Source organism: Cyrtonyx montezumae, unplaced genomic scaffold (genome assembly GCF_038088225.1).
Source record: "Cyrtonyx montezumae isolate F1298 unplaced genomic scaffold, pur_monq_1.0 scaffold_3, whole genome shotgun sequence".
Classification (NCBI taxonomy): Eukaryota; Metazoa; Chordata; class Aves; order Galliformes; family Odontophoridae; genus Cyrtonyx; species Cyrtonyx montezumae.
Window position 1 is genome coordinate 46341712 of NW_027072034.1, and position 25516 is coordinate 46367227.

A 25516-nucleotide genomic window follows, 5' to 3' on the forward strand; every position below is an offset into this window, starting at 1 on the left:
ATGCAGGTATGTGATGAGAATGCCAGACAATGTGATGAAGATAACACAGGGAAACTGTGTACTGTGGGAGTGGCAGTTGCAGTAACACCTATCTCAGAGTGGTGCCTTTCTCCAGCTGCAGAGCAGCCCTCTGCCCAGGCACCAGGCACAGTTGCAATGAGGACCTGGCAGGTGGGTGTGAAGAGGAGTAGGATGTGGGACTTGCGTCCACACGTAGGACTTGAGGGGTCTGGCACTACCTCAAGCAGATGTCACCAATCCCTGTTTCAGTGGGTTGAGTTGGAAGACAGCATCAAGACAGCTCAGTGAGCGTGGCCAAGTCATCTGGAAGTCAATTTACACCACAGGAGTCTTTACCAGAGCCTTCATCTTGGACAACTATTCAGAAACCGAATGAAACATGTTTCCAGTGCTAAGCACTGAATCACGCACCTCTCAAATCTGTCAGCAACAAAGTTTACAGGCAAAAAATAAGTCAGTATAGTGTTGGCACCATTTTATCAGGATAAGCAATTGGATCAAACATCCATGTGAACTTTCCAAATTATTAGTTTAATTGCACAGCCACCTTCTTATCTAATTTGCCTCTAGCCAGATCTTAAAAATGATTTAAACTTCAAAGATGATAGTAATTCCACATGCACAAAGACATTTGGAAAAAGTATTTCTTTGAAATGTAACAGATTACAAGTGAGAAGTTTGTAAAGGTGCCTTCCTTACAGCATTAGTTTTTTCTGTAGGCATCAAATTCATAATTTGTCAACTGCTTACCACTGTTTAGGATCAATTAAACTTTCTCACACTAATTAAAAATTATAATTAAATAATCAGAAAGTCCCTCACTATGACTCAGTCTTAGAGTATGCATCTGGCCCTTGTTTGGGGTATAAAACTCTGAAGTTATGACAGAAATTTCCGGTATGTTTTCCTTTGATTATCCCATAAAGGAACTTTGCTGAAATAGTAATGGCTGGAAAATAAAAGGGAGAGACACATCTTTCACTGAGGTGGAAAGGACTGTGGAAAATCTTTCTGCTTAGATTGCTTTTTGTTTGCAGTACAGGATCAACAGATCATAAATAGGGTACGATATGTATATATGTATATACTTTAAATGTCTTTTAATTACAAGTCTGTGAAAGTACTGGTTAAAGTTATCTACTCCTTGAGGAATACTCTCCCACTCTCTGATACTGACACAGAGGGGAAAATGAGCTTTTAAAAGCAGATCAACTCTTATAAGTGTTTTCCACTGCATTTAATAGCTGCACATTTATATATTTAATATGTATATATTTATATATCACACCGTAGCTTCTGAATGCACTTGGGAGAGAAAGAAGAGCTCTCCGTTTAAGCTTTATCATACTACCTAAAATCCATCTCTGCTAACTGAGTTTGGGTATTCTTATTTTGTTTTAAAAACAAAATTAAACAGGAAAGTTGTACAGCTCAAATTCTGTCTCCTGATGAAGATGACAAGCTTATTGTAGCTAAAGTTTTCTTTATTGCAGCTAAAGTTTTCTAACAACTGAACTATCCTGATCATAACATAAAAACAAGACATATTTCCTCATGTCTACCCATATAGATGCCATGAGTGCTGTCCAAACTACATTTGTTCAACAGCTGTTTCCAGAAAGGAGATTGAGCTAGTGAAATGCATTTTTTAAATTGATACAGATTTCACTGCTGTTTGGAGTCACTTCTGGAGAAAAAAGTTTTCAGAGTGAAAAAAAATCACTTCAGAATACACTCTTTTTCTACAAAGAATATATTCAAAATGATGTTTACTGAGCTGAAAATTTTGAGTCATAGAAAGTAAATTTTTGAAGGAGGAAATCTTTCATGGTAACTGCTGGCTTTAGAGCTCAATTTAGCATGAAAAGAAAAAAAAATATGATTCTTTCCATGACAGAAATCCACTCTTCATACTCTCAAGATTCTAATTCTTGTTTTGGTAAATAAAAATTACCTTGATCAAAGCAGAGAGGTAGTTTATTGTCCTTTGGTTTATTTCTGTGCTGTAAACATTCTAAATGGATAAACATAACTCCCTTATTAAAGAGGCTGTAATCTCAGCCCATCCAGAAATGACAGCACAGCAATATTTGAACTGTAGCTGAAACCTAAGAATCAGTGACCCTGTGAAAGCCAGAATCAGAGTTATCAGCCAGGTGCTGAATGCAGTTAGCTATTTCTGAAAGCACAGTTCTCTCACTGTCTGTACAAACGTGTAACATGCAAAGCAGGTAGATACTTAGATTGAAAAGAAAAAAAAATCACAGAATCATTATGGTTGGAAAAGACCTCTAAAATCATCTAATATAACCATTCACCTACCACCAATACTGCCTACTAAACCACGTCCCTAAATACATCTAACCTTTCTTTATACACCTCTAGGGACAGTGACTTTATCACCTTCATAGGCAGCCCCTTTCAGTGCCTCACCACTATTTCAGAGAGTAATTTTTTTCTAATATCCAACCTCAGTGTCACCTGATGCAACTTGAGGCTATTCCCTCTCATCCGATAGTTGATGTCTGGGGGAAGAAGCTGACCCCCACATCACCACAGCCTTCAGGCAGTTGTAGAGAGTGATAAGGTTTCCCCTGAGCCTCCTCTTCTCCAGGCTGAACAGTCCCAGTTCCCTCAGTGCTCCCAATAGATCTTGTGCTCCAGACCCCTCACCAGCTTTGTTGCCCTTCTCTGGACATGCTCCAAGGCCTCGATGTTTTTCTTGTAGTGGGTGCCCAAAAGTGAAAACAGCGCTTGGGGTGCAGCCTCACCAGTGCAGGACAATCACCTCCCTTCTCCTGCTGCAAACACTATTTCTGATATAAGCCAGGATGCTATCAGCCTTCTTGGCCACCTGGGCACACTGCTCACTCATGCTCAGTTGAGATCAGCCAACACCACCAGATCCTTGTCCTCCACACAGCTTGCCAGCCACTCTGCCCCAAGCCTTTAGCAATGCATGGGGTTGTTGTGACCAAAGCACAGGACTCGACACTTGGTTTTGTTGAATTTCATCCCACTGGCCTCAGCCCAGCAATCCAACCTGTTCACGGCCTCTTTAGTGCCTTCCAACCCTCAGGTAGATCAATAATTCCTCCCAGCTTAGTGTCATCTGCATACTTACTGAGTATGCACTCGATGCCCTCATCCAGGTCATCAATTAAGATACTGAACAGAACAGGCCCCACTACCAACCCCTGGGGAACACCACTTATGACCAGTTACCAGCTGGACTTAATTTCATTCACCACTACTCTCTGGGCCCGGCCCTCCAGCTATTTCTTTACCCAGCAAAGAGTGTACCTGTCCAAGCCACAGGCGGCCAGCTTCTGCAGGAGAATGCTGTGGGAGACAGTGTCAAAAGATTTGCTGAAGTCTTGGTAAGATTACATCAACAGCTTTTCCATCACCCACCAGGTGGGTCACCTGGTCATAGAAGGAGAACAGGTTAGTCAGGCAGCACCTGCTTTCCTGGCTTGTAGTTCCCTGGATCCTCCTTATGAACCTTATAGGTGGGTGTCACATTAGCAATGCTCCAGTCATCTGGGTTGTGGAAAGCAGCCCAGTAACAATGTCCAGCTCTCTTTGATCCTTCTTCCTACAGAAGAGTGACTAATTGGTCACTAAGACTGATCTAATTGTTGTTAGCTTTGGCCCTGATAGATATGCCCAGGCTCAAGTTCATCCCCAACAGAACTTGTCAAGTGGCCACCGGATGCAGGAAAGAGGCCATGAGTTTCCAGCTTCTTCTGTCCTGAGGGTCTGCATTCTTACTCACCTTGATCATGACAACCTTTTTGTGAGAGAGACAGAGACTTCACGAACAGCTGAAGGAAATGACATGTTTACTTCTGAATAGACTAATGGAGAGAAACAAATTCTGAGCTTGAACCATTCCCTCCTTCAGATGCAGGTACATAACAGGAATTTGAGAAGGGAAAGACCAGAGAAACACTCCTGTGGAATAGCAGACACAGGTGTAGTCTTGACTACGAGTTCATTGAGAATTATGAGAATTGATATCACCCTTTTTTTTTTTTTCCTCTTGGATTTAAAGGAAACTAAATGCACCATTGACTTACTTGTCAGATGTAGCCACTTCTCCACTATTCTCAGTAGATAGGAATAGTTCTACTTAAGACAAAAAGGCAAAGATGTGGTCCAAAGGTAGAGAAGGGAACTGGGGACTTTGGCAGGAGTGTACAGTGCTTAAGATTGTAAGATTTGTGAGATTTATTTTATGAAATAGGATTTCTGTTTTCAAATTATAAAAGCCATAAAAAATTATTAGAAGAATACAAAGCTGTGTGCAGCAGCTTCAGAGGCACTTCAGCTAATTTATGTCTGCGTATGGGGGAAAGGTAATGTGTGTCTTGTCCTTGCTGTCATTTTTCAAATAGGCAAGTAATTTCTGGAGATTCTGATCTCAATTGCGTCATGTTATTTAATCATCTGAAGATTTACAGTGCCAAGAGCAAGTTAAAGCAAGAACATGCTGGTGCATCTGGATCCTAGTGATGGCACAGTGGTCTGAGAGGGCTTTGCTCAATGTACATCTCTGCTTCTGGAAACGTAGAGAGAAGCACGCTGCAGCATGTCCCCACCTCATGGCAGAGCATCAAGCTGAGCAACCTATGCCTCAAGGAGACCTGCTGCATCTGAATCATGCAACAGTGTTACATGAAGATGCCAAATTATGCCCACGAGTAGAAGACACATACTCTCCACAAGACTCATTATCTGAGGCGTAGCCCCAGGCTAAGACATGGTTGTCCAATGCTATCAGAGATGACCTTGACTGTTAACTTGGAATAAGTCTCTTTGTTATGCTTTATTACAGCACATAAGCATATCCACTCCTTCTTTCTTTCCACATTGTTCTGGTCATGAAGAAACAAAATGGCTTCTGATAGATTCTTAGTGATACCAAGCAGAGTATTTGCACGTCAGCTATTAGTCATATACAGAAAGAAGAGATGAACCCACTCAACTGGTAAAGGGGCTCTCTATAACCATACAGCACTTCTTCCCCAGTAGCAGCCTAGATCAAAGAGATGCTCTCCCTTCAATAGCTGACCCAAATACTGAGCCCAGCATGCAAACTTGTGCCCCCTCAGCCAGTCACACCCCTTCCCCAGGTGCTCAATTACCAGTTTAAATCCTGATTCAACAGTTCACCTGGAGGTGTCAATGGGTCTTTGATAGCATTCATAATGATCATTCATCCTTGTTTCCAAGTGAATTTTAGCAGCTTCATATTTTAGTTAAAAGTCAGACTTCAGGAGAAAAGGAAGCTGTAAGTAGTCAGGGTAGATACTTTGAATGGAGAAGCCCTCTCAATCTTCTGCTATGGAGGTTTTGCAGGTTTTTTAGATGTACTGTTATGTTTTTGGCTGCTTCTTTCTCAAGTTCTTTTCATCAAGCTGAACCAGTTCATTGCTATGTTCTAGCTTCTCAGTGTCTCTCTATCTACCTTTGTAGATAGACCAAATGTTTGCTAAAATCTCCTTGCTTATGTACTGAAACTATGTACTTCTTTCCTTAACAAATAAGGCCTCTAGCATCTGATCATCTGAAATATTTGCATAAAACCCCCACCTATTTTATATTTCTGCCAGCACTCTGCTTGAAATATCTTTAGATAACTTGTTAAACATGCCTGTTTATGGGTATACTGGACTGATTGTCTGGCCAATTAAGCAGTCTAATTTTTGGATTGGACAATTTGAATAAGATTAGAATACTAAATATCTGCAGTCTCAGCGAAGTACATCTCACCAAGGGCCCTCTGAAGAAACGGGCACTCTATGTGATTCATATCATACAGGGTAAAAGAGATCATGCACTGGAAGCACCCAGGACTGTGCAGATGTGAGCATCTGCATTTGATCTGATAAGCACAAACCTTGGCAACCATGGAAACCAAAATTATAGAAAGATTTTGCTTGCTCTTTTTTTCACAACTGACAAAGTTGGGGAGGAGGGCATATAGAGAGGAAGGTGTATTCTTCTCTTAAGTGGTTAGATCTATGCTTGCATGGTGTTATATATTAAGTACCCAAATTACTGAAGAAAATAATGAATGATGTTTGATGCTTGAAAGTTTGATGTTTGAAGAATGATATAAGGATTGGGATGAGAGCTAAGGTCTTTTCTGCTCCCTTCTATGCAATAGTTTACCATTACAACTTAGTAATTTAAAGGATTTGCAGAAGTGCACAAGAAATGGTGAGGCTGATTAGAGTTTTTTCCTCTGATTTCATTTTGTAGGACTGTAAAATGTCAAATATTTTTATCAGCTATCTTACCCTTAGTACTGAATCCAGTCATGGACTTGTATGAACCTGATCACTTACTTCTGAGACGAGTCTGCACTTGCAGATATATGGCCAAAGACGGTGCAGGGGTAGAGTGATGCATGCTGTTGTATGTATTAGCTATCCATCAACGGTGTAGAAAGACTGCAGGAGCTACTTTAGCTCTCAGGGTACAGTAACAGTTGCCAGTGCATGCCCCATCCTGCCTGAGCGTTCAGCTCATGGGCTGAGTTTAGCAATTGAATGAGGAATTCCTTCCATTGGTTACCCAGACCCAAGGCTCCTTATGGTGCAAGTTTGAGACCAGTTATTCTTTATTTTTCTTTTAAATAGAGCTTTTCCCTGTTTCTCATGAAAACAGGAGATGACTTCATCTTATAATAATGGCTATATTTATTTTTGAGACGGAAGAGTGTCAAAAGCTGTAATCTTGCACACCCCCTTTAATACGTAACTCCCTGACTATAGTGGCCCCGAAAAATTAGCAAGTATTCAAATAAACCCTAACTGAAAAGGATGCGAGGCCACTATTATCCAGACTGTGTGACTCATTGAAACGAAGGGTGAAAAGCACAGCAGAGTTGCATAAATCACTTGATTTTGCTATAGGAAAAAAAAGGATTTCTGTGATATTTTATTTACAAAATACTCTATGCAGAATTAGCTAATAGTTTTACAGACACTAGGGTTTTTGCCTATTAAATCTCACTTCTAAAAAATCTTAATCTTCAGTTAAGTTGTATTTTCTTGATTGTAATGCACAAAAATCTTCCCCATTTCTGATGAAAATGGAAGCTTAATTTCATTATTAATTCTTAATATTCTTCTTAATTTCAGAGTCAAGAGACTCTTCCTAAGCATCGTTTGAGAATATGAGAAAAACAGATAAATATTTTTAAAGAGAATTTCATGAATAACTGCTGGAAGATCAAGAGAGAAAAAAAATAAATATCAAGAGGTTGAAGATGGAGGTAGATGGAAGATGACAAAAGTCATATGAAATTTATTTAGTCATCATACTACTGAATGCTGAGTTATCAGAAAGAGAATTATGGGTGAAGTAAAACTCTTGTAGCTTAGATTCTGAAGAATAATTATATGCTCTCTGAAGAATACAAATAGAAGAAATGGAACGACAGACAAGAGGGTTCTCAGAAGATAATAAAAATAATAAAAAAGTAGCATTTCTGATGATAGGTGGTCCTGCTGTTTTGGGTTTTTTTACTAATTTCAGAAATGACTGATTTACAGCCGATAAGCCACTCTTTCAATTGGACTGTGGGCTCCAGATTTTATTCACACCAGAAGAGCTCCCTAATGGGATATATGTTCAGGACTTAGGGTAAAACATGCAACAGAAAGCTACTGATAGGCATAAATGTAACCATTCAAAAGAACATACCTGGTTCAGAGTAAGATTTACTGATGTTAATCACTGTACATTTACATCTCAGAGAAGATGGTTAAATCCCTGCACTGTGTTGGACAAACACTCATATTGCACAGAGCTGTTCAGAAATGAGGGAGTCAGCAGAGAAAATCTCAGATGTCATTGGTATTACGAAATCCAAAACACAGAAGAAAAGAGATTTGATGCAGGAAAAAGTGGGGAATTCAAAGCTGATGCTACAATTTTTTGTGTTAACCCAACATATGGGGCTTCATACACTACAGCAAAAACCATTCATGGGCTGGCCTGTGGAGAAATTTTAATAAAGTTTGATTATTGTTGTTGGTTTTGGCTGGGAAGCTGTTTGAGAGCCTCTTCCGGGAGCCAGATGGGACTGATTACTGTACAGAGTAGTACACATTAAGTAGTGCAGAGCAGCTAAACCCGAAACACTTGTGGAGCAGAACTCTGCCAGTCTCCCTGTCTTGGGATGATTGCTGGATTTCCTGTGGTAGAAATCACAGGATTTCCAATCTGAATCTGCTGTATCTTTACCAGAGAGTGTTTGGATTTGTCCATAGCCATTCTCACCTTCAATAAGCCAATTAAAAGAGTCACTTTAAGATCAGATAGGAAGTCCTCACCAGTACAATCCAAGGTTGGTGTTGTCAACAAGATTTTCAATTAGCACCAATGGAGGCAGTGTGTAGTGATGTAGAAGAATAATTTTATTTTCCAATCATATAGAAAAAAATGCCTACTAGGTTCTAATGTGCTTCTATTTAAGATTAACTCTTAAACATTCCCCAGCTAGGGAAAAATGCTCTAGATTTGTATACTGTCTTCAAAACTTGTAACACTGTAGATATCCTAAGCTGTAACTGTCCAGTGATATCAGTAAGGCTACTCTCAAGGCTATATATATATATAATGCAATACGTATGTCTAATGTAGATATACACACACATATATATAATGTATGTATAGTACAGAATACACATGTATTCTGTATTATATCATAAATACGGGATAATGCACGACTGGGCTGTGGGACTGACTTCAATAATGAATTGAAAAATATATTCCTTACAAAGGTCACTTTCAAAAAGTAATAAAATGATCAATTCATGATCTTTCCTGGGTCAGCAAAACTTTCCTGAACTTCAACAAGCTTCCAATTCCATATTGATTGTATTGTCTTCTATCTAAGGATGAAAATGTTGGAAAAAGGCCAATGGCTTCTTCTGTAGAGTAGTAACAGTCATGGTGAGCTAAACTTATTTATCAGATTATGAGTATCAGATTAAATCAAAATTCAAGAAGTGAAATATCTATGTACTCTATATATATACCCTGTGGGAGCACTCCTACTGACATCTTACATTGTTTTGGGGAAGAATTTATAACTTACCTTGTTTAGTCAAAATACAAACATGTCTTAGTTAATGAATGTAAATGTAGAGGGAAATAATGTCAGCAAGAAGGGCCTGAAAGATTTGCATCAACTGTCATTTGATCATCTGTAACATGCAGATGTATCTGCAAAGTACAGTAGAAATACCTGTAGTTTTAGCTGTCAATACATCTTGGCAATTTTGCCCAATTGCCCTTTGGATGCCTTCTTTGCACTGCTTCTCTGACCGGTCTTTCCTTACTACCTTTCACAGGCAAAGTTAATGGCTGCAATCATACCTTTCTTCTCACTTCATATATTCTTTCTGAATCAACTTCTCTGACTCACAATCTGTTTCTATTTCCATAATCATGAGTGCATGCAAAACATCTTGCCCTAATGAGAAATGGCGCAGACATCTAAATGCTATTCATACCTATGTGAGTAATGCCCACTCATTCCTCCGTACATGTAGACTTGATAAAACCTCCATTTCCTGCCTCTTTCCTTTTACTTTATCGCTTGGTGAAACTTCTACAGTAATGTGTGTGATTCCTCTTCTGTACTTTCATCAGAAAGAAACCTCCTTCACATGATTGGACCGTCTCTTCAGCCATTAAAAAAAAAAAAAAAGGAAAATAGGAAAAAAAAAGCCATGCAAAAACTTAAGAAGTCCTGATAAACAATCAAACTTTACAGATCTAAGTAAACCACAACATAATCTGCTGATCTTCAGCTTCTCTCTCTTTGTAGCCTCTCCCCTATGAGCAACAGCTCTCCTGTGCAGAGGTTCTCACTCTTAGTGACTTAGAAAGGAATTCAGCATAATTTAGGAGTTAGAGGTTGTGTGCATTCTGGCTTTTGCCAAAACTTGGAGTTTCCTGCTTATAAGACTATTCTACTAATGCTTTTACTACAAATAGATATTAATTGTCAATCACAATTGACAAATGTGGTCTTTTAGATAATGTCTAGTAAGTCACAGACTTGTCAGTTATTGAGGAACTGCAAGGTTAACTGGCACATAGAAATCTAACAACAGTTCTACATCAATTGCTCAGTTTAATGAAGAATGTTAAGATATTGTGTGTAGTTTACAATGTTGATATACAAAAATATTTTTCATCACATGCAATAACTCAGATTTCTACCACAGGTGATATTCAGATGATATTGGGAATAAAGAAATATTGAAAGGAATAACAACTCTGATGTTCAGCCTGTCCTGAAAATGGCACAGCCTGTTTCTCTGAGGCATCTGCTGAACAAGGACGTAAATCCTGAAATGTAATTTTAAATGCTGAGTTAGTCGGAATTAGAGGAAAATCTGCATTTGGGTATCATTATGATACAGTACAGTTATTTCAATCTTAGTGCTCACTGTTATGCTGCCAGGAACAAATACCTCATACGTTCTGAAGAGGCTTCCCTCCAGTCACTACAGCATCATACTTCATGGACTTCAGATGACTTTCTCACAGGAGGCTTGAGTCCATTTGGACATGTTGGAGATGAGACATCTGGTAAATGGGTGGAGCTCATTTTCCATTTCCAAGTGGGTAGATCATAGGGTGTCACAGCTGAACAGTATGGTGATTAAAGTTTAAAAGTTACCATTTTTATATGCAGGATACTTTCATTTTGTGGAACAACAAGGTAAGATTTGACATGCTTATGCTAGTAACCAAATACACGCTAAACACTTGAGTATTTCAATTTTCTGCCAACTCATTGAAATGTGTGCAGTCTTTGCAGACCTCCTAATTCACCCAATAAAAAGAGCAGAGGTTATAAGTATTTGAGTAATTGAACTGAACTCAAATGCTTTGTCTGGATTCAGGAACATTTCTTGTATTTCTTACATTGGAATTTCAAATTCCTTGAGAAATCATCCTTCTGAAGAAAAACATCACAACAGCAAAATCCAAATGCAAGAGCTAGATTAAACAGATTCTCCTAATTATGCTTTTTGCAACATACTGAAGTTGATATTTAGGTGCACAGGTCAAGACTTGAAGGACTTTGATCCCATCATGGCTGTTTTTGTGCACATGGTCCTGAATGCCTCCCTGACATGGTGGATAGTGTTTTCATGCCTATGCCTGTGTATCAGCAAATCTCTCACAGCCTTCTCACATGAAATCCATTTTCTTTGCCCAGGCCCCTAGCTGCAGGAGCTGTTCCACCCATGACCTCGGTGACAGTGCTACTTGGCCACTTGCCATGGCACCGGCCCATGGCTTCTTCCTTCTCTGCCCAAATCCTTGCACTCATGCCTGTGGTCCCAAGGCAGCTGCTGGGAGTTGTCTGTGCATGGCCATCCCTCAGGACAATTAAAGCTCTGCTGCCAGAGATGAAACTTTAGATGCTGCTTGGGCTGTTTTCATACATGCTCTTTCCAGAAGGCAGATTCAGTGGCAGACAAATTCCTGAGTGTTCTTTAATGAAAATCCATAGAATGGTTGAGGTTGGGAGGAACCTCTGGAATTAATCTGGTCCAACCTCACTGTCAGAATCAATCTGTAAAAGATATGTATTGCTAAAACTTCTTTTGGATTTGGAGTGCAACTTCGCATAGGATATGTACAAAAATTCTATGTGCTGCATGTGGAGTTAAATCTACTCCAAGGCACAAGCTCCAAAGAATAGCTGTCAGTGAGAATTGGGCTGGCTCCTGAAATTAACCATGGCATTGATTATTTCTGTCCATTTCAATATTTTCTTTAATATTTGATAACATGATGTAACACTCTGAAGACACCTAGGTGGTGTGAGTGGCTTTGCAAAAGTAGCTAGTCTGGAAGCTAGTTCCCAGAGGAACTTAATTACTGATTTTTGCTCAGCATTGACAACAGTTTGAGTGATGGAAGGACTGTAAACTTAAACCCTGGTGCCCTGTTATTTCATCTATAATTTCTCTGTTCTGGCTTGAGGATAAATCTTCATATGGAGTAGGTTACTGACATATTCACTGCTTTATTGGGGCAGAAATAATGTTGTTTGTTATAAAAATGCTGTTAAACTGTGACATCAGTATTTGAAAGGATAGCTGTTATAAAAAGATGTAAGAAATGGTCCAGTGTTATCCAGTAAGTGGATAACAGCTCAGAAAAAAAGACTTGAAAACTTTTGTCTTAAGACAAAGCTTAACTTAAATCCATGATTTATAATGGCATAAAAGGTTGATCTTGACAGAAACTGTATATCAAAACTGAAAAAGTGGCTATGTGACAATAGCCTTGAAAATGCTTGTAGTACTGAAGCTCCTTAGTAAGCTGAGGATTACTAGCAAAAAATTGATGGATATAGCTCAGGTCTTTGCAGATAAATACTACTAGTAATCAATGAAAAACATAGCTGCTATGAGGGAGCACTGTGATTTTCTGACTGAAAATGTCATACCAGGTTCAGTATTTACTGAGGGCATTTATTTAAGTATGTGTTTCTGTAGAAACTACTTACATTGCATAGGACAACTTTCCTGCACAAATGAACAACTTGAAAAGTGTGCTTCAGCTCTGAGAAACAGTCATCTCCTGCTGTCATTGCCTTCATTTGTGAAAAGATTCTGAAAGATGCTTTCTGACTATCCTGTTATGTAGGTCGCTCAAGCTCAGAGGCTCAGGGTGTGTTTTCACTACACATCTTCATCTCAAAGGCAGTGTGACTTTTTATAATGATCTTTATTTTTTCCTGTTCCAACAAAAATATTAATCAATTGAAAGGAGAGTTCATTACTCTAGGAATTCAGTTATGGGTCAACATTCTCTTGTAAGCTCTCAAATTGCTGGGTAGTAGACTGTCAAGAATGTGTACACACATAAGAAATCAGAGATCAGTCTGAGTGTATCTCTGTTTGTAGTTATAATTTCCTCATTTGAGAGAACATAAAAGAGAAAGATATTTTACAGATTGTATGCTCATAAATCTGCATGGTTCTTAGAGCAACATTTGTGTGTGGATTGCTTAGTGGACACCTCCTGTACTCCAGAATAAGACTGAAGTATTTGTATTCCGGATTCACAGCTTCTGATGCATTTTAAATTCTTCTTCCTCCTGCTTCGTTTCACCTCTTCACATATCACCAAAGACAACAGCCATCATATCATGTATGTATGTATGTCCTTTATTACATTTTGTCTTTTATGGCAGATATTCAGTCTCACAAGTCTTGCTTTCATTTGTTTCATATTTTGAGCTTCTGAAAAGGAGCTATGGTTGAAAGGAGAAGGGTCAACGAGCTAGATTTAAAATGATAAACAGGCTGGTTGTTTGCGTACTGCAGTGTCCAGCTTTTCTTTGACGTAATGTATGTTTTCCTTCTCGTTAGTATTTCTCTGTTTTCGATTCAAATTTGAAAGGAGCTTTAGTAGTAATGGATATTAGATAATGATTATATTTAAAAAAAAACATAGTGGGATTGTACCGCCTCTGTTACCTGAAGTCAAAACCAAAGTTGCCTCCTAACCTTAATGATGATATAGGTTTGATATACAAGAATAACTAAGAATCTAATAAAAAAAAATATTGAAGAATTCATCAATAGGGTAATATTTGTCACCTAGTACTTGGTGCCAAACAGAGGAATTCTCACTGTAAACTGTGTATTTACAAGGGAAGAAGTATTACCCAAGTGATTATAAGAGGAAAGTTTGCTGAACTGAAAGAGAAAAGAGATCAATTAGAATGGATAAGAGCAGAATGTGCTTTACTCCTACTACAGTCTGCAGTGTTGGTAAAAACCGCACACTAACAGAAGACCTACTATGTAATTAAATAAGCTTGCATTATAAAAAGAAGCAAAAAACAATTACCCCCTGTGGAAACATTCTTTGTGAGCACTTGTTTTCAGAGAAGAGCACCACTCAGTCTACTGTCCGGTTTTGGTACTAGCCTGTTGGAGAACTACAGCAATCTCTAGTTCTACATGATAAATATCTGTCATTTATCATGTTAGGCTTGGTAACTCATTCAAAAGCTTTAAATAAAAATTCTCCTTTGACTGAAGAAAAGCCACCGATCAAATTGCCTGACACAAAGAATTAATATCTGTAATAATCCTGTCTCAGCATTATCCACAGACCTTTCACATGTTTAAGTGTAGAATATTGCACCATTCTGCTTCAGTAGGAATGAAGAGAAAAGATGTTTCTCCCAGAATATTCTGGCGTTATTTTGACTTAGTCACACCCAACAGAAAAATGAATTTCAGAAGTGAGTGGAAGTATCCTAGGAAAGTGCCCTGAAACCAGGCAACAGACTCCTAAAATTCAGAATTAATGACATACAAATACTACTAGAAAGAACTCTGAGTTACCCTGGTCATCTAATCAGTTGTCAGTAGAAAGCAGGATAAAATTAGTGGGATGAAATAATGGGACTAATACTAGTGACAAAGTGAGAGAATCATTCTAAATATTTCAACCATTTTTGTTTTTCTTAAGTCAATATGCATTCTTTAAGAGAAATTTCTTCTACCTGAACTGAACTTGTGTATGTCTTTGCATTTTATAATCTTAATAGTGGTTATGCCTTTCCTTGACTACTGTGTTATGGTCAAGACAAATTATCTTTTAATGTTAATCAACTTATGAGTCACATTCACATGCCAGAAGTCACAAAAAGCCATAAGAAAGCCTGATGAACCATCAGTTTGCTGGGATTTGAAATTCCTGTGTGACGTGATAGTACCTTTTCACTGACAAGCTGCTTTACCAAACAGCCATTATTTGGAAATATTTCTCCAAGTGCATTGTCAAACATGAGACAATGACTTAATTTCAAAGCCAAAAATGTCAGTGTGTATAGGTTCAGTTCAAAGTAATGGCACAGCACTTGGCAATCTGAGACACTAATAATATTTCCAAGAATATTTAACACACAATTTGATGAACTGAACCCGAAATACTTGGATGAGAAGCACAGAAAAGCTTTCCATGTAAGCAGTAACAATCAGCTGCTGGGCTTTTTTCTCCTAACCATTGCCTAATTTCTCTTGGTGTTGTTGTATGCAAGAAGTGGGAAAACAATAGCAGTTTCTTCCAGAAGAAAATCTTTGTTGCCAGTATTGGTAACTTGTTTTTCCCCAACTGCTTTGTACGTTAAATGAGAAGGGGTAAAAACATAAGAGTTTCTGTATTTGCTGTTGAATATTTCCATGCTTTTTTTAACAGTCCCATACTGGGAGTCATCTGGAAAGATAAAATGATTGTGTCACTCACGTTGGGCTTCTTTTAAGACAGAAGGAAAGCTGGGAAGCTAGCAGATAAAGGAATAAGCTAAGAAATCTCCTTTGCTGCTCTTATTTGTGGTGTGTGAGGGCAGAATTTAACACAACTTTTAACACCAAATTTAAGGGCCAGAAGAAACAAGCAGAAAAGACACAGTAAACAGAAGCAGAAAATATTTTGTCAGTCTTATCTTACTCATACTGCTATGCACATAAATACAGTAAACATTGATACGTATTACAAATAGATCCTCATTACTGTAAAAAGAGGCATTGAAAGAAACAAAACCACAGCAACTCAATCAAAAAGATCAAACTCTGTGACAGAGGTACAACCACTCCTACAGAGTAGCTACCAAGGTGTAAGAGTAGATAAAAGTATAAGTATTCCATAACTTTCTCTGAGGAGATAGAGGTGGAGCATGTGTGAAAATAATCAAAGCGGCCAATATTTCACTGCTGTAGTGTCTGAGCTGTTCTTTTTTCATATGTATCCATATTGCAAAGCAGAGGCAACACTGCCTTGCCTGCACAACAGGCTGCTTCCAGATGGGTGACTTGTGTAACACTGGATGAGACACCAAGCTGAGGTCCCAGTCTTGCAGAGGAAATACAAGAATAAACTGAGACCAAGAGAGGAGAGGAAGTGTGAGGGTAGCTGAGAACATCCGCTCTATTGCTGAGATCCTCAGCCCTTTGTTGCTTCCTGTCTCTTACAGCTGACAGGGGCAGAAGACAGGGAAATGCAATGGACTCCCATCAGTCACACACTGCTAAGTGCTTAAGCAGGTTTCCTCTTTCTCTTTGATAACAGCACAATAACTGTTCAAATCCTCTATAATATGAGGTATCCTTCCTGATACCTTTTGTATTAAACTTGTTTTTCCTTATTTTCTTTCTTCTTACTCCTACCCTTCTAAATCTTTCACGGTTTCATTTCTCCATTCCTTGTCAGTCCTTCTCTCCCTGAGATCACTGCCTTTGGTGTGAGAGGCTACATTCTTCACACTGCCTGCCTGCCACTGCTTTGTTGCCAGCTCTTCAGTGTAAGAGGGGAAGAACGATGTTGGGAACACACTCTCTTTTTCTCCATGGAGTGTGATGATACTTTTTACTGAGGTCTGCTCAACAGTGATAGATGGAGCCTCCTCATTCTTTATTTATGGAGGTGCTATGTCATGTGCAATTCAGTGACAACACTGTGGTGGCTGACTAAAATCCTGACTAAATATTGGCTGTATAGGTATAGAGTTATGCAGAATGAAACAAGTTTTGAAAGATCTGAATCACTATTTTCAACAGCAGGCGCAGAACTTAAATGTCTCTAATGAAAAATCAGGGAATGCTATACACTGATGGCTTCCTTTGGTCTCCATTATCTTGCTGACACTTCTTAATTCATTCACAAGAAACTAATCTGGAGAACATGTGCTGGGAGAGACAAGAAGATACGTTTTCTGCATCTTGAATCTATCTGATCTGACAATGTCTTAGATATGCAGATATGAGAGTTTTAAATTACCTCAATCTTAATGAAATATTGTATTCTCTCTGACAGTACTAGAAGCTTCCATTTGCAGTTACAGGGAAACACATATTAAGCTAATTTTCTGTCAGCACTTCTATGGTATTTATGTGTCCAGGCATCACAAGATTTTGCTCTCCATCCTACGTGCATGTCTCAGAATCCATGCTCGTTGTTTATGGCTGTGCTAAAAGATTTGAGTGTTCAAACAAGCTTATCCTATCAGTCCATTCGAGGTTTGTAGAGAGACAGTAGTTTGTATAACTGCTGTGTTCCAACATCGTATACCGCTATTTAGAAGTATTCATATAGCCAATACTGACCGTATATACTTTTCCTCAGCTGGCAATGTACTGAATAATAGCCAGCAACAGCTCCCTGAAATAATTACTTATGTAATTTGTGTGCCCTCATCCATCTAATCATCATCTTTTAATTCCCTTAATATGATGCTTTTTAGTGGAATTCAAGTTATGTGAAAAGGGGTTAATCTTCAGGTTTGAACTGCCAGCAATTTTTATTACCTATCAATCAACATAAACAAAAGCTTTGACTTCCAAAGCAATCAATCACATGGCACAAGGCTTTGAACTACCATCTAGCACTGTCATAACTCTGTGAATTTGTTATTAAATATTTTTCCACCTGTGAGTTCCAACAGACACGAATTGATCCCTGGCTCAAATCCTTCTATTTGTTCTGGAGAAACTTGTCAGGATGAAGACAAATTCTGCTCCTTCTCATAAGCAGTTCCTTTCAAATCTGTATGACACACAGGAAAACAGAAGCCTTCAGCATCACGCAATAGGCTGTAGTCAGCAGCAATAGCAGCTTGATTATTTATAGTACCTTTCGTCTAGAAGAACCCTGAACACAAACATAAAGGCAAAATTAATAAAGTAAAAAGAGCAAAGCATTGATTGTGTAGAGAAGGAGACGCCAGACGTTGTCTACTGAATGAGGGGCACCCTTAAGTATAAACGTATTTGCTTTTATTGTAATGGTTCAGAATCATAATGGTTATCTAATGTATTTTTATGGGATAAATATATTTCTTCAAAACCTCAAGAACTGATCATGCTTTTAATTTCAGAGAGAGTTGGAAAAGCTCATTGCCCTCTAGATACGCCCTTTACATGTACTTAATTAAATATGTAAACAAAATACCCAGAAAGCCTGAAGTGACTGTCACAGAGCTAGCACAAAAGTATCCTTCTCTTTTAGGAGCAGCCATGAGCGGGGTCAACTATCATCTTGAATTGAACTAATTGACAGCTTCCTCAGTTTAAGTGGGTTGTAGTGGGCTAGGAGTATGCCAGCACTTTTGTTTCTCCTGCTATGAGCAAGAGCATCAACACTGCTATGAGCAACAGCATTGCCACAGCTGTTCCAGCATTAGCCCTTACTAGGAAAACTGTATAAGAGAGCATTCATTGCTCTGAGAGCAATTCCTTTGAACCTCATTTATCCCAGTGCAAGAAAATAGACTGAGCTTTTTTTGCAGTTCATGGATAACATTCTAATCCATCCTTCACCTCACATTTTAATGACACTGCATAATTCTGTGGCATCAAGCCATGTCAACTCTCCTTTGAAGTAATGCTTTGCAGTACGGCAAACTGAGAAGCAAAGCTCACAGGAATTAAAATGATCAGCACTAGTTTTCTAATGTTCCCCAACAATAAATTCTGATAAATTCTGATATAATTATTATTCTTTAGTGATGAAGAACACTGTAAACTTTTTGTAATAGAAATGCAAACACAGCATCCATGATCTAAACAACTCACTTCAAAATCAGTGTCACAGAGGAGGACAGATAAAAAACCAGAACAGAAAAAGGAAATTTTAGGAGCAAGCAGACATATTCTGACACAGTCAAATATGTACTGAATTATCATAAAATCACTCAGAGAAAAACACCTAGTTACTTAGCAAAGTAACTTGCATAGCAGGTAACAGAGAAAAGAAAGAGATTTTTAAGAAAACCATAGAAAGAGGATTCATTTTCTTAGCAATTTTCTCGATTAAAGAAAGTGAATCACTGAGGAAAAATGAGACTTACTGTAAATTAAGTTCTGAGCATGGGGAAGGGCATGGTGAGAATGAGCTGATGGGATGATGCACGTAAATTCAGGCCTATGGTCTTGCTCGTACTGACTGGGGAGAGAATTTCGTCACAGAATCATGAATCCATGGAATATCCTGAGTTGCATGGGACCCACAAGGATCAAGTTCAACCAGTGGCTCCACACAAGACCACCTGAAGTCAAATCCTTTGCCTGAGTGAGTTGTTTAAACGCTTCTTGAATTCCAACAGCTTGGGCCCGTGACCATTGCCATGAGCAACCTGTTCCAAAATATAGCATTTTGTTTCATCTAGTGTTTATTAAATAAATTCTGATTTCTGTTCACTGGGAAGTAGCTGCTGTTTAATACATAACAGTCACGAGACATAAAAATAAAATAAAGCCATGTATTTAGAATATGTTGAATGGAAATATTCATCATACTCAGAAGAAATACTACTTCTTGGCATAAAGTAATTTTAGCTGTTTTTAAACTTTATATCAACTCTGTCTCTTCGAAAGGTGTTAGTTTCTTATACTTGATCCATTCTCACAATGTTTTGTTCTGAGTTTATGATATTTATGCTTGCTTTCCTTGGTTTTTGGTATGAATTCATTTCAAGATAGAAAGATTCCCATTCATTTGCAGCATGCAAAGGGGAAAATGCAAAGGTTATCCTGCTGTACAGGCAAGATAAATAGTTTCTCTCTTGTTTACTTGTAAACTGAACTGTAATAGAACTTGAATATCCTTTTCATGCTGGAGATGCCATATGAACTAGGCAGAAATAATTGCCTTAGACTCCTGTGGTAAATAGTGGATTAGTGAGAGGCACTCAGTGTTGAACTAGTTATAACCTTTTCTTTAGGATGGCAGAACTGGCATGGTATCAAACCCATTATCTCCACTGGTAAAGCAGGGATGGATACCAAAGCAGACAGACACTTTCCTTAATGTCTTGTCTAGGGCTATTTTATTGATCTCTGGCAAAATCGTCTCCCATCCGCTATGTCTGGTCTGCACGAGTAAGTTGCACTGAGCAATCCAAAGCACTCAAATTTCAAGAGCTATCTTAATAAAAACACCACTTGTAGCTTTTCTCTAGCTATTTTTTATGATGAAAATTCCATGTGTTATGTTCTGTAGTCCAGTAAGTAGATCATGGGCACAGAGATTGAGAAGCTATAAATTCGTGTAAATGCAGGTAGATTTTCAAGGCAGTGTCAGTCTGACCCAAGATGTTTTTACTCCTGTTAATCTTGGGATTCCTGTGGCTAGATCCAGACTTTTTCCTTTGTGCACTTAAGGTTTCCATTGATCTCTCCCAGTTAAGAGCCTTCTGTATTTTCCAAAATCTAGCCTGTGGTAAAATCCTGGACTTGCTATAGTTGAAAGGAACTTTGGAATTTTTCCAAGATATCATCCGATACAGCTATTTCTGAGCATTCAGGAATGAAGCACTAAAAATGAGATGCCTGCACTTCCTGGTGAGCAAAACAGAGAAAATGTTTAACTATTTCTGTAAAATAAATGAAAATCTGTGAAAAGCTGAATCTGAGCCATTAGAAATTTCCTTTTCTATTAATGAACCCCCAACAATCCGAAATATAATTTCGTAAAATTTGTTTTATCTCCTTTTATTTTCAATTATATTTCAATTACCTATATAAAAAAATAAATTGTAATTAAAAAGCTACTTCCCTCTTCAGTATTTACAGAAATGAGGGGGTAGGATGCAGAATTAAGTGCTGAGGGTAATCTGCAAGTTATGTGCCTGTATCCTCTATAACTCTGCATTTGTTTGGGACATATTCATACCAGGAAAATTTTGAACATGATTTTTGGCATGAACTTATGTGAATTAACTCATACATATTTTCCTTCTACATACCGCATCTACAGAGAAGAGACGTTTTTCAAGAGAAATGCTCAGCATTCTGGGCAAGATGCACAAGGCATTTTCAGAAGTCTGCCTCTCACTCCAAACTGCATATCTTGTTCTGAGGATGGTTCAGAGCATGCTGGGGACTCTGAAATGTATAGAAGTAGCAAAAGCAGCCCACTCACTCTCCTTTGATTGTGGCTGCATTCAGCCCAGAGTTTCCTTGTTTCCCATTGCCTCTTGCAACCCAGAAGGCATCTAGGATTGTTTCTGAGCTCCATATTGATTGATGAGAGAGGACAGCAATGTTGCTAGAGCAGCTTCCCGTGGTTCAGGGGGATGCGCTGTGGCACTGTCTGGAAGTTAGGCACCACCACCAACTGTCATGCTGTGATGTTGGCATGAGGACTTTTGTCATGTACAAACTGGCCCCTAGGACTTGCATGGTTTACTGAAAGGGCTGTACCTGATAGTGTTGAAACTGCCACATGATGAGGAAAATTATTTACTATATGCATTACATGAAGTATATATGATATGTAAAATACAAATGATGCCACATTGCAACCTTACTGGTACAAGCCAGTTAATTCACTAAGATTAAGCAGGTTCTAAGTAGTTGCACAAGGCTGCAGCTCAATTGGATTTTCTAAACAAGTATATAAATAATAGCTCTCTTGAGATACATCATCTGTATTCAATTATAACTTGAAAATTCCTTAGTAAAAATGGGCAGTAGGAATCCAGCGATGGGAACACACTGAGAAGATATTGTTCTAAAGGTGTGGGTTTCCACAGCTGTGTCCTAACCCAAGGGTCTAGTATATGAACAGATGACTTATATCCCAGATATATCTGCTTTTTCTCTGCTGACTATAAAGAGAACCAGAAGCAAGCACTCAGATGGGCACTTGGCTAAATCCTCATTACTGAGGTGGAAGATTATTCAGGATATTTGTGTTAACTGATAACTTACAATCCATAGTTACATAATTAGATTAATTATTGTATGTCTTTCTCATTTTAGAATGCACACAGAATATTCTCAAAAATCCATTCAAGTCTTCTCTCTCAGTTTAATTTTTGCAAAAGGAAAACTGTGTTCCTCTGTCATTTCTAGGCTGGTGTTATTCACCCAGCCAAGAGTTCCAAGCCAATCACCACATCCAGGTGGTTTCTCTCTGGAGAGGACATGGGTTTTTCCAGGTGAAGTTCTAGTGAAGAAGATTAATCTGCACCTTTCCAAGGTTGTGGTGTAATCAACTCCAGCATACTGTGATTACTGGTGAGACAAGCACTAGTACTCTATATACACAATATTATATATAAGACTTCTTGCTTCATTACCCATAAGACAGATATTACTTAATCCAAGATAGGATCAGAGAACTGCTTTGAGGACTAATTAGAGGTAGAATAAATAATAACAAAAAATTTTAATAGGCTGTGTTTTATGAATGTTTTCTCCTTAATGGAGAAAAAATTATTTTTATAAGCTATGTTTATAGACCAGTTCTGTTGCTTAACAGTATCAACCAGTGTATGTGTATTTGCTGTAACATTTTGAAGCTTTAGAACAAGCTACTCCCAGGATATTTGTGCCCTAGTGAATATTGTATGAGGGAGATTAATTAGATTTCAGATTTTTGTGTGTCCTGAGTGCAGTACTTTCCCTATATATTATTGCCTGTAAAACAGATCTCAGAGGTAACTTTACTGCCAAATGTCTCAAGATTATATTAGCTACCTCAGTGGATGGTTGTAAGAACATCACTTTTTTTAAAAAATGAAGCTTTTCTCATTAACTTGTGGAGGGAATGGTTTGGAAGCTCCAAGTGAATGATCCCCTGCCAGGCATGACTTCTGATTGCTGTGAAGGGTGATTTCGGATGGAAAGGATGGTGAATAAGATAGGAAAGAAAAGCTGAAGTACTTACACATTTATAGGCTTGTTCTTCCTATAGAAGGAATGATTAGCAGTTTTTGTGTCAGAAATAGTGTTGCCAGCAGGAGCAGAGAAGTAATTGTCCCCCTGTATTCAGCACTGGTGAGGCTGCACCTTGAGTACTGTGCTCAGTTTCGGGTCCCCTCACTGCAAGAAAGACATCGAGGCCCTGGAGAAGGGCAACAAAACCTTCTGGAGATTTTGGAGGGGGTCTGGAGCACAGACCTTCCGAGGAACGGCTGAGAGAGCTGGGACTGTTCAGTCTGGAGAAGAGGAGGCTCGGGGGAGACATTATTGCTCTCTATAACTACCTGAAGGGAGGCTGTAGTGAGCTGGAGGTTGGCCTCTTTACTGTAACTAGTGATAGGACAAGGGAATGGCTTCAAGTTGTGGCAGGGGAGATTCATACTGGATGTTAGGAAATACTTATCTGAAAGAGTGGTCAGGTGCTGGAACAGGCTGCCCAGGGAGGTGGTGGAGTCACCGACTCTGGAGGTATTCAAGAAACGTTTAGACATTGTGTTGAGGGACATGGTTTAGTGAGAACTATTGGTTATAGGTGGACAGTTGGACTGGATGATCCTGGAGGTCTTTTCCAACCTTGGTGATTCTATGATTCTGTGATTCAACAATGCAAGGAAATGGGAAGATATTCCAATTGCAAAAATATATTTCAGTGGAAGGACAGGGCATGTCAGAACTTTCTGGTAGTAACAGAAACGAGCAGCACAACAGAAATGAGGGAGAGGGGAGGTGAAATACTGCCCAGGTACAGCTACGCCCACTCTGTTGTAAGAAGGCAGCACGGAGATGGACCCGATCATGGCTACTGCAGTGAGCTACTTGCTGTGTGGCATACAGCACAAATGAAGTTGTATTTTGTCTGAGTGGAAAGCACTGAATATGCCACCCTGCAGACGTTTGGTAAGCCCAGACCTTTTCTCCTTCAGGTTTGAGGTCTTTAAAGAATGAAGTTTATAGATTTTATTTCACCAGAAAAAAATATATGATCACAGCCCACTGAGATCTGCAGGGAAAAAGGCAGGATTCTTCTCCTTAATTTATAATTTCTCTCTCTGACATAGATAATCTGCATCTGCTCGACTCACTGTAGAATCCCTTTGAGTCAGTGAGGAGGAATAAACACTTTTAGGACATGAATCATCTGAAGGATTGTAGACATTTACATTAGGGTTGGATCATTTCCACTGTAGCATTGCCGACTTCCTCTCTACTTGATTATAGAGAGAACTTGGCTCAGAAATAGATGTCACCATCTAAAGTTGGGTGAAACTAATCCCACACAGGCAGCCTGCTGTAGAGATGTTAACTGAAGGGGATATTCAAGCACAAATTTTTCCTGTTGTTCTGAGAAGGAAGTCTAGAAAAGGCTGGGATGGGGATGACGGGCATGTTCTAGAGAAATCTATGTGAGAAACAGAGCATAGAAGATATCTGTAAAAGAACTTGAGAAGTGGTAAATGCTGTGGTGAGAAGATTGCATCTGATTACAAATTCTTCAGAAAAATCTAGTCTGAAGCTGACTGCAAAGAGCTGTAGCAGAAGCTCATAATAGTGAGTAAGTGCGTAATAAAATGGCAAATGAAAATTAATGTCCGTAACTGCAAAGTAATGCAAATGGAATAAAAATAAGTCAAACTATTCATACATAATAACAGGCTCTAAATTAGTGATTACCATTCAGGAAATACATTTTGGAGTGGCTGCAGACAGATTTCTGGAAACTTCAGCCAAATGGATAAAAAAAGATATTAAATAAATTTAGATTTCTTCATCTGTTTGCATTACACTATCAGACTAGACATTAGGAAAAAAATTTCTGTGAGGGTGGTCAAACACTGAAACAGGCTTCTTAGTGGGGTGGCTGATGTCCACCTGTCAGTGTTGAAGGGGCAATTGGACAGTTGCCTCAATTTACGTGCTTCAACTTTTGGTTAGCCACAGAGTGGTCAGGGAGATGGATGTGATGATCTTTGAAGGTCCCTTTCAATGGAACTATTCCACTCCAGTCCAATTCAGCAAAAATTCTTAATTAGTTTCTGAACAGGTAACTACTGGAAAATAGCATTTATTTTATTATTGCACAGCTTGTTATATCATGGAATACTTTTATTTCTTACACAGGTTCCTAAAATTCTGGCTCATTATTGTTGTTGGGTCCGTATGCTGGGCTAAATGGCATTTAGCCTGATGCAGTATGACAGTTTGTGTGTCAGTAGGTGTGAAAAGAGTCTGAGAGTGAAACACTGTGGAGGAGGCCTGCGCCAAGTCTAAACTGAGCAGGTGGCCATTGCTGACATTCTTGAGTGTAATCCTGGCACAATGGTTGGCAGAGCTCTCCTCTGATAGGCCAGCAGAACATAATAATGGAAACTTCTGACCTGGAAAAACAGCTGTAACTGAGAGAATGGGTGCAATTTATTGTTTTTCAGTTCAGTGTTATTTTGAAGTAAAAAGTCCTTGGTGTGGTTGAGGTATGTTCTGGGCAAAATGGATCTATGTAAATTATCAGAAGCAAATGGACCACAGTTTGCATTTTTGAACATCAAAAGCTCTGAACAACGTGGACTGTTGGTGGTGTAACTCAAAGCCGCTGGAAGATTGCTTCCTGAGAAGTGTAAGACTCACTTTCTTCCCTTTCCCCTCCCACAGTTACTATATATAATGCCTGGACAATTAAAGGCTGAAGTCAGTGCAACAGACTCAGCCTCACTCCCTTCTTA

General features: G+C 38.8%; 2 protein-coding genes across 2 annotated transcripts in view; both read left to right on the top strand.

Annotated features, from left to right (window-relative positions):
* LOC136051373 (uncharacterized) lies at nt 1–23312 on the top strand. The gene is given in 3 exon segments (XM_065740783.1): nt 1–171; nt 22826–23142; nt 23144–23312. Coding segments are annotated over 3 exon segments (657 nt in total).
* The window catches only part of LOC136051374 (uncharacterized), a 397884-nt gene that overhangs the window by 289718 nt on the left and 82650 nt on the right, over nt 1–25516 (top strand). The gene's annotated exons all lie outside the window — the stretch shown is intronic.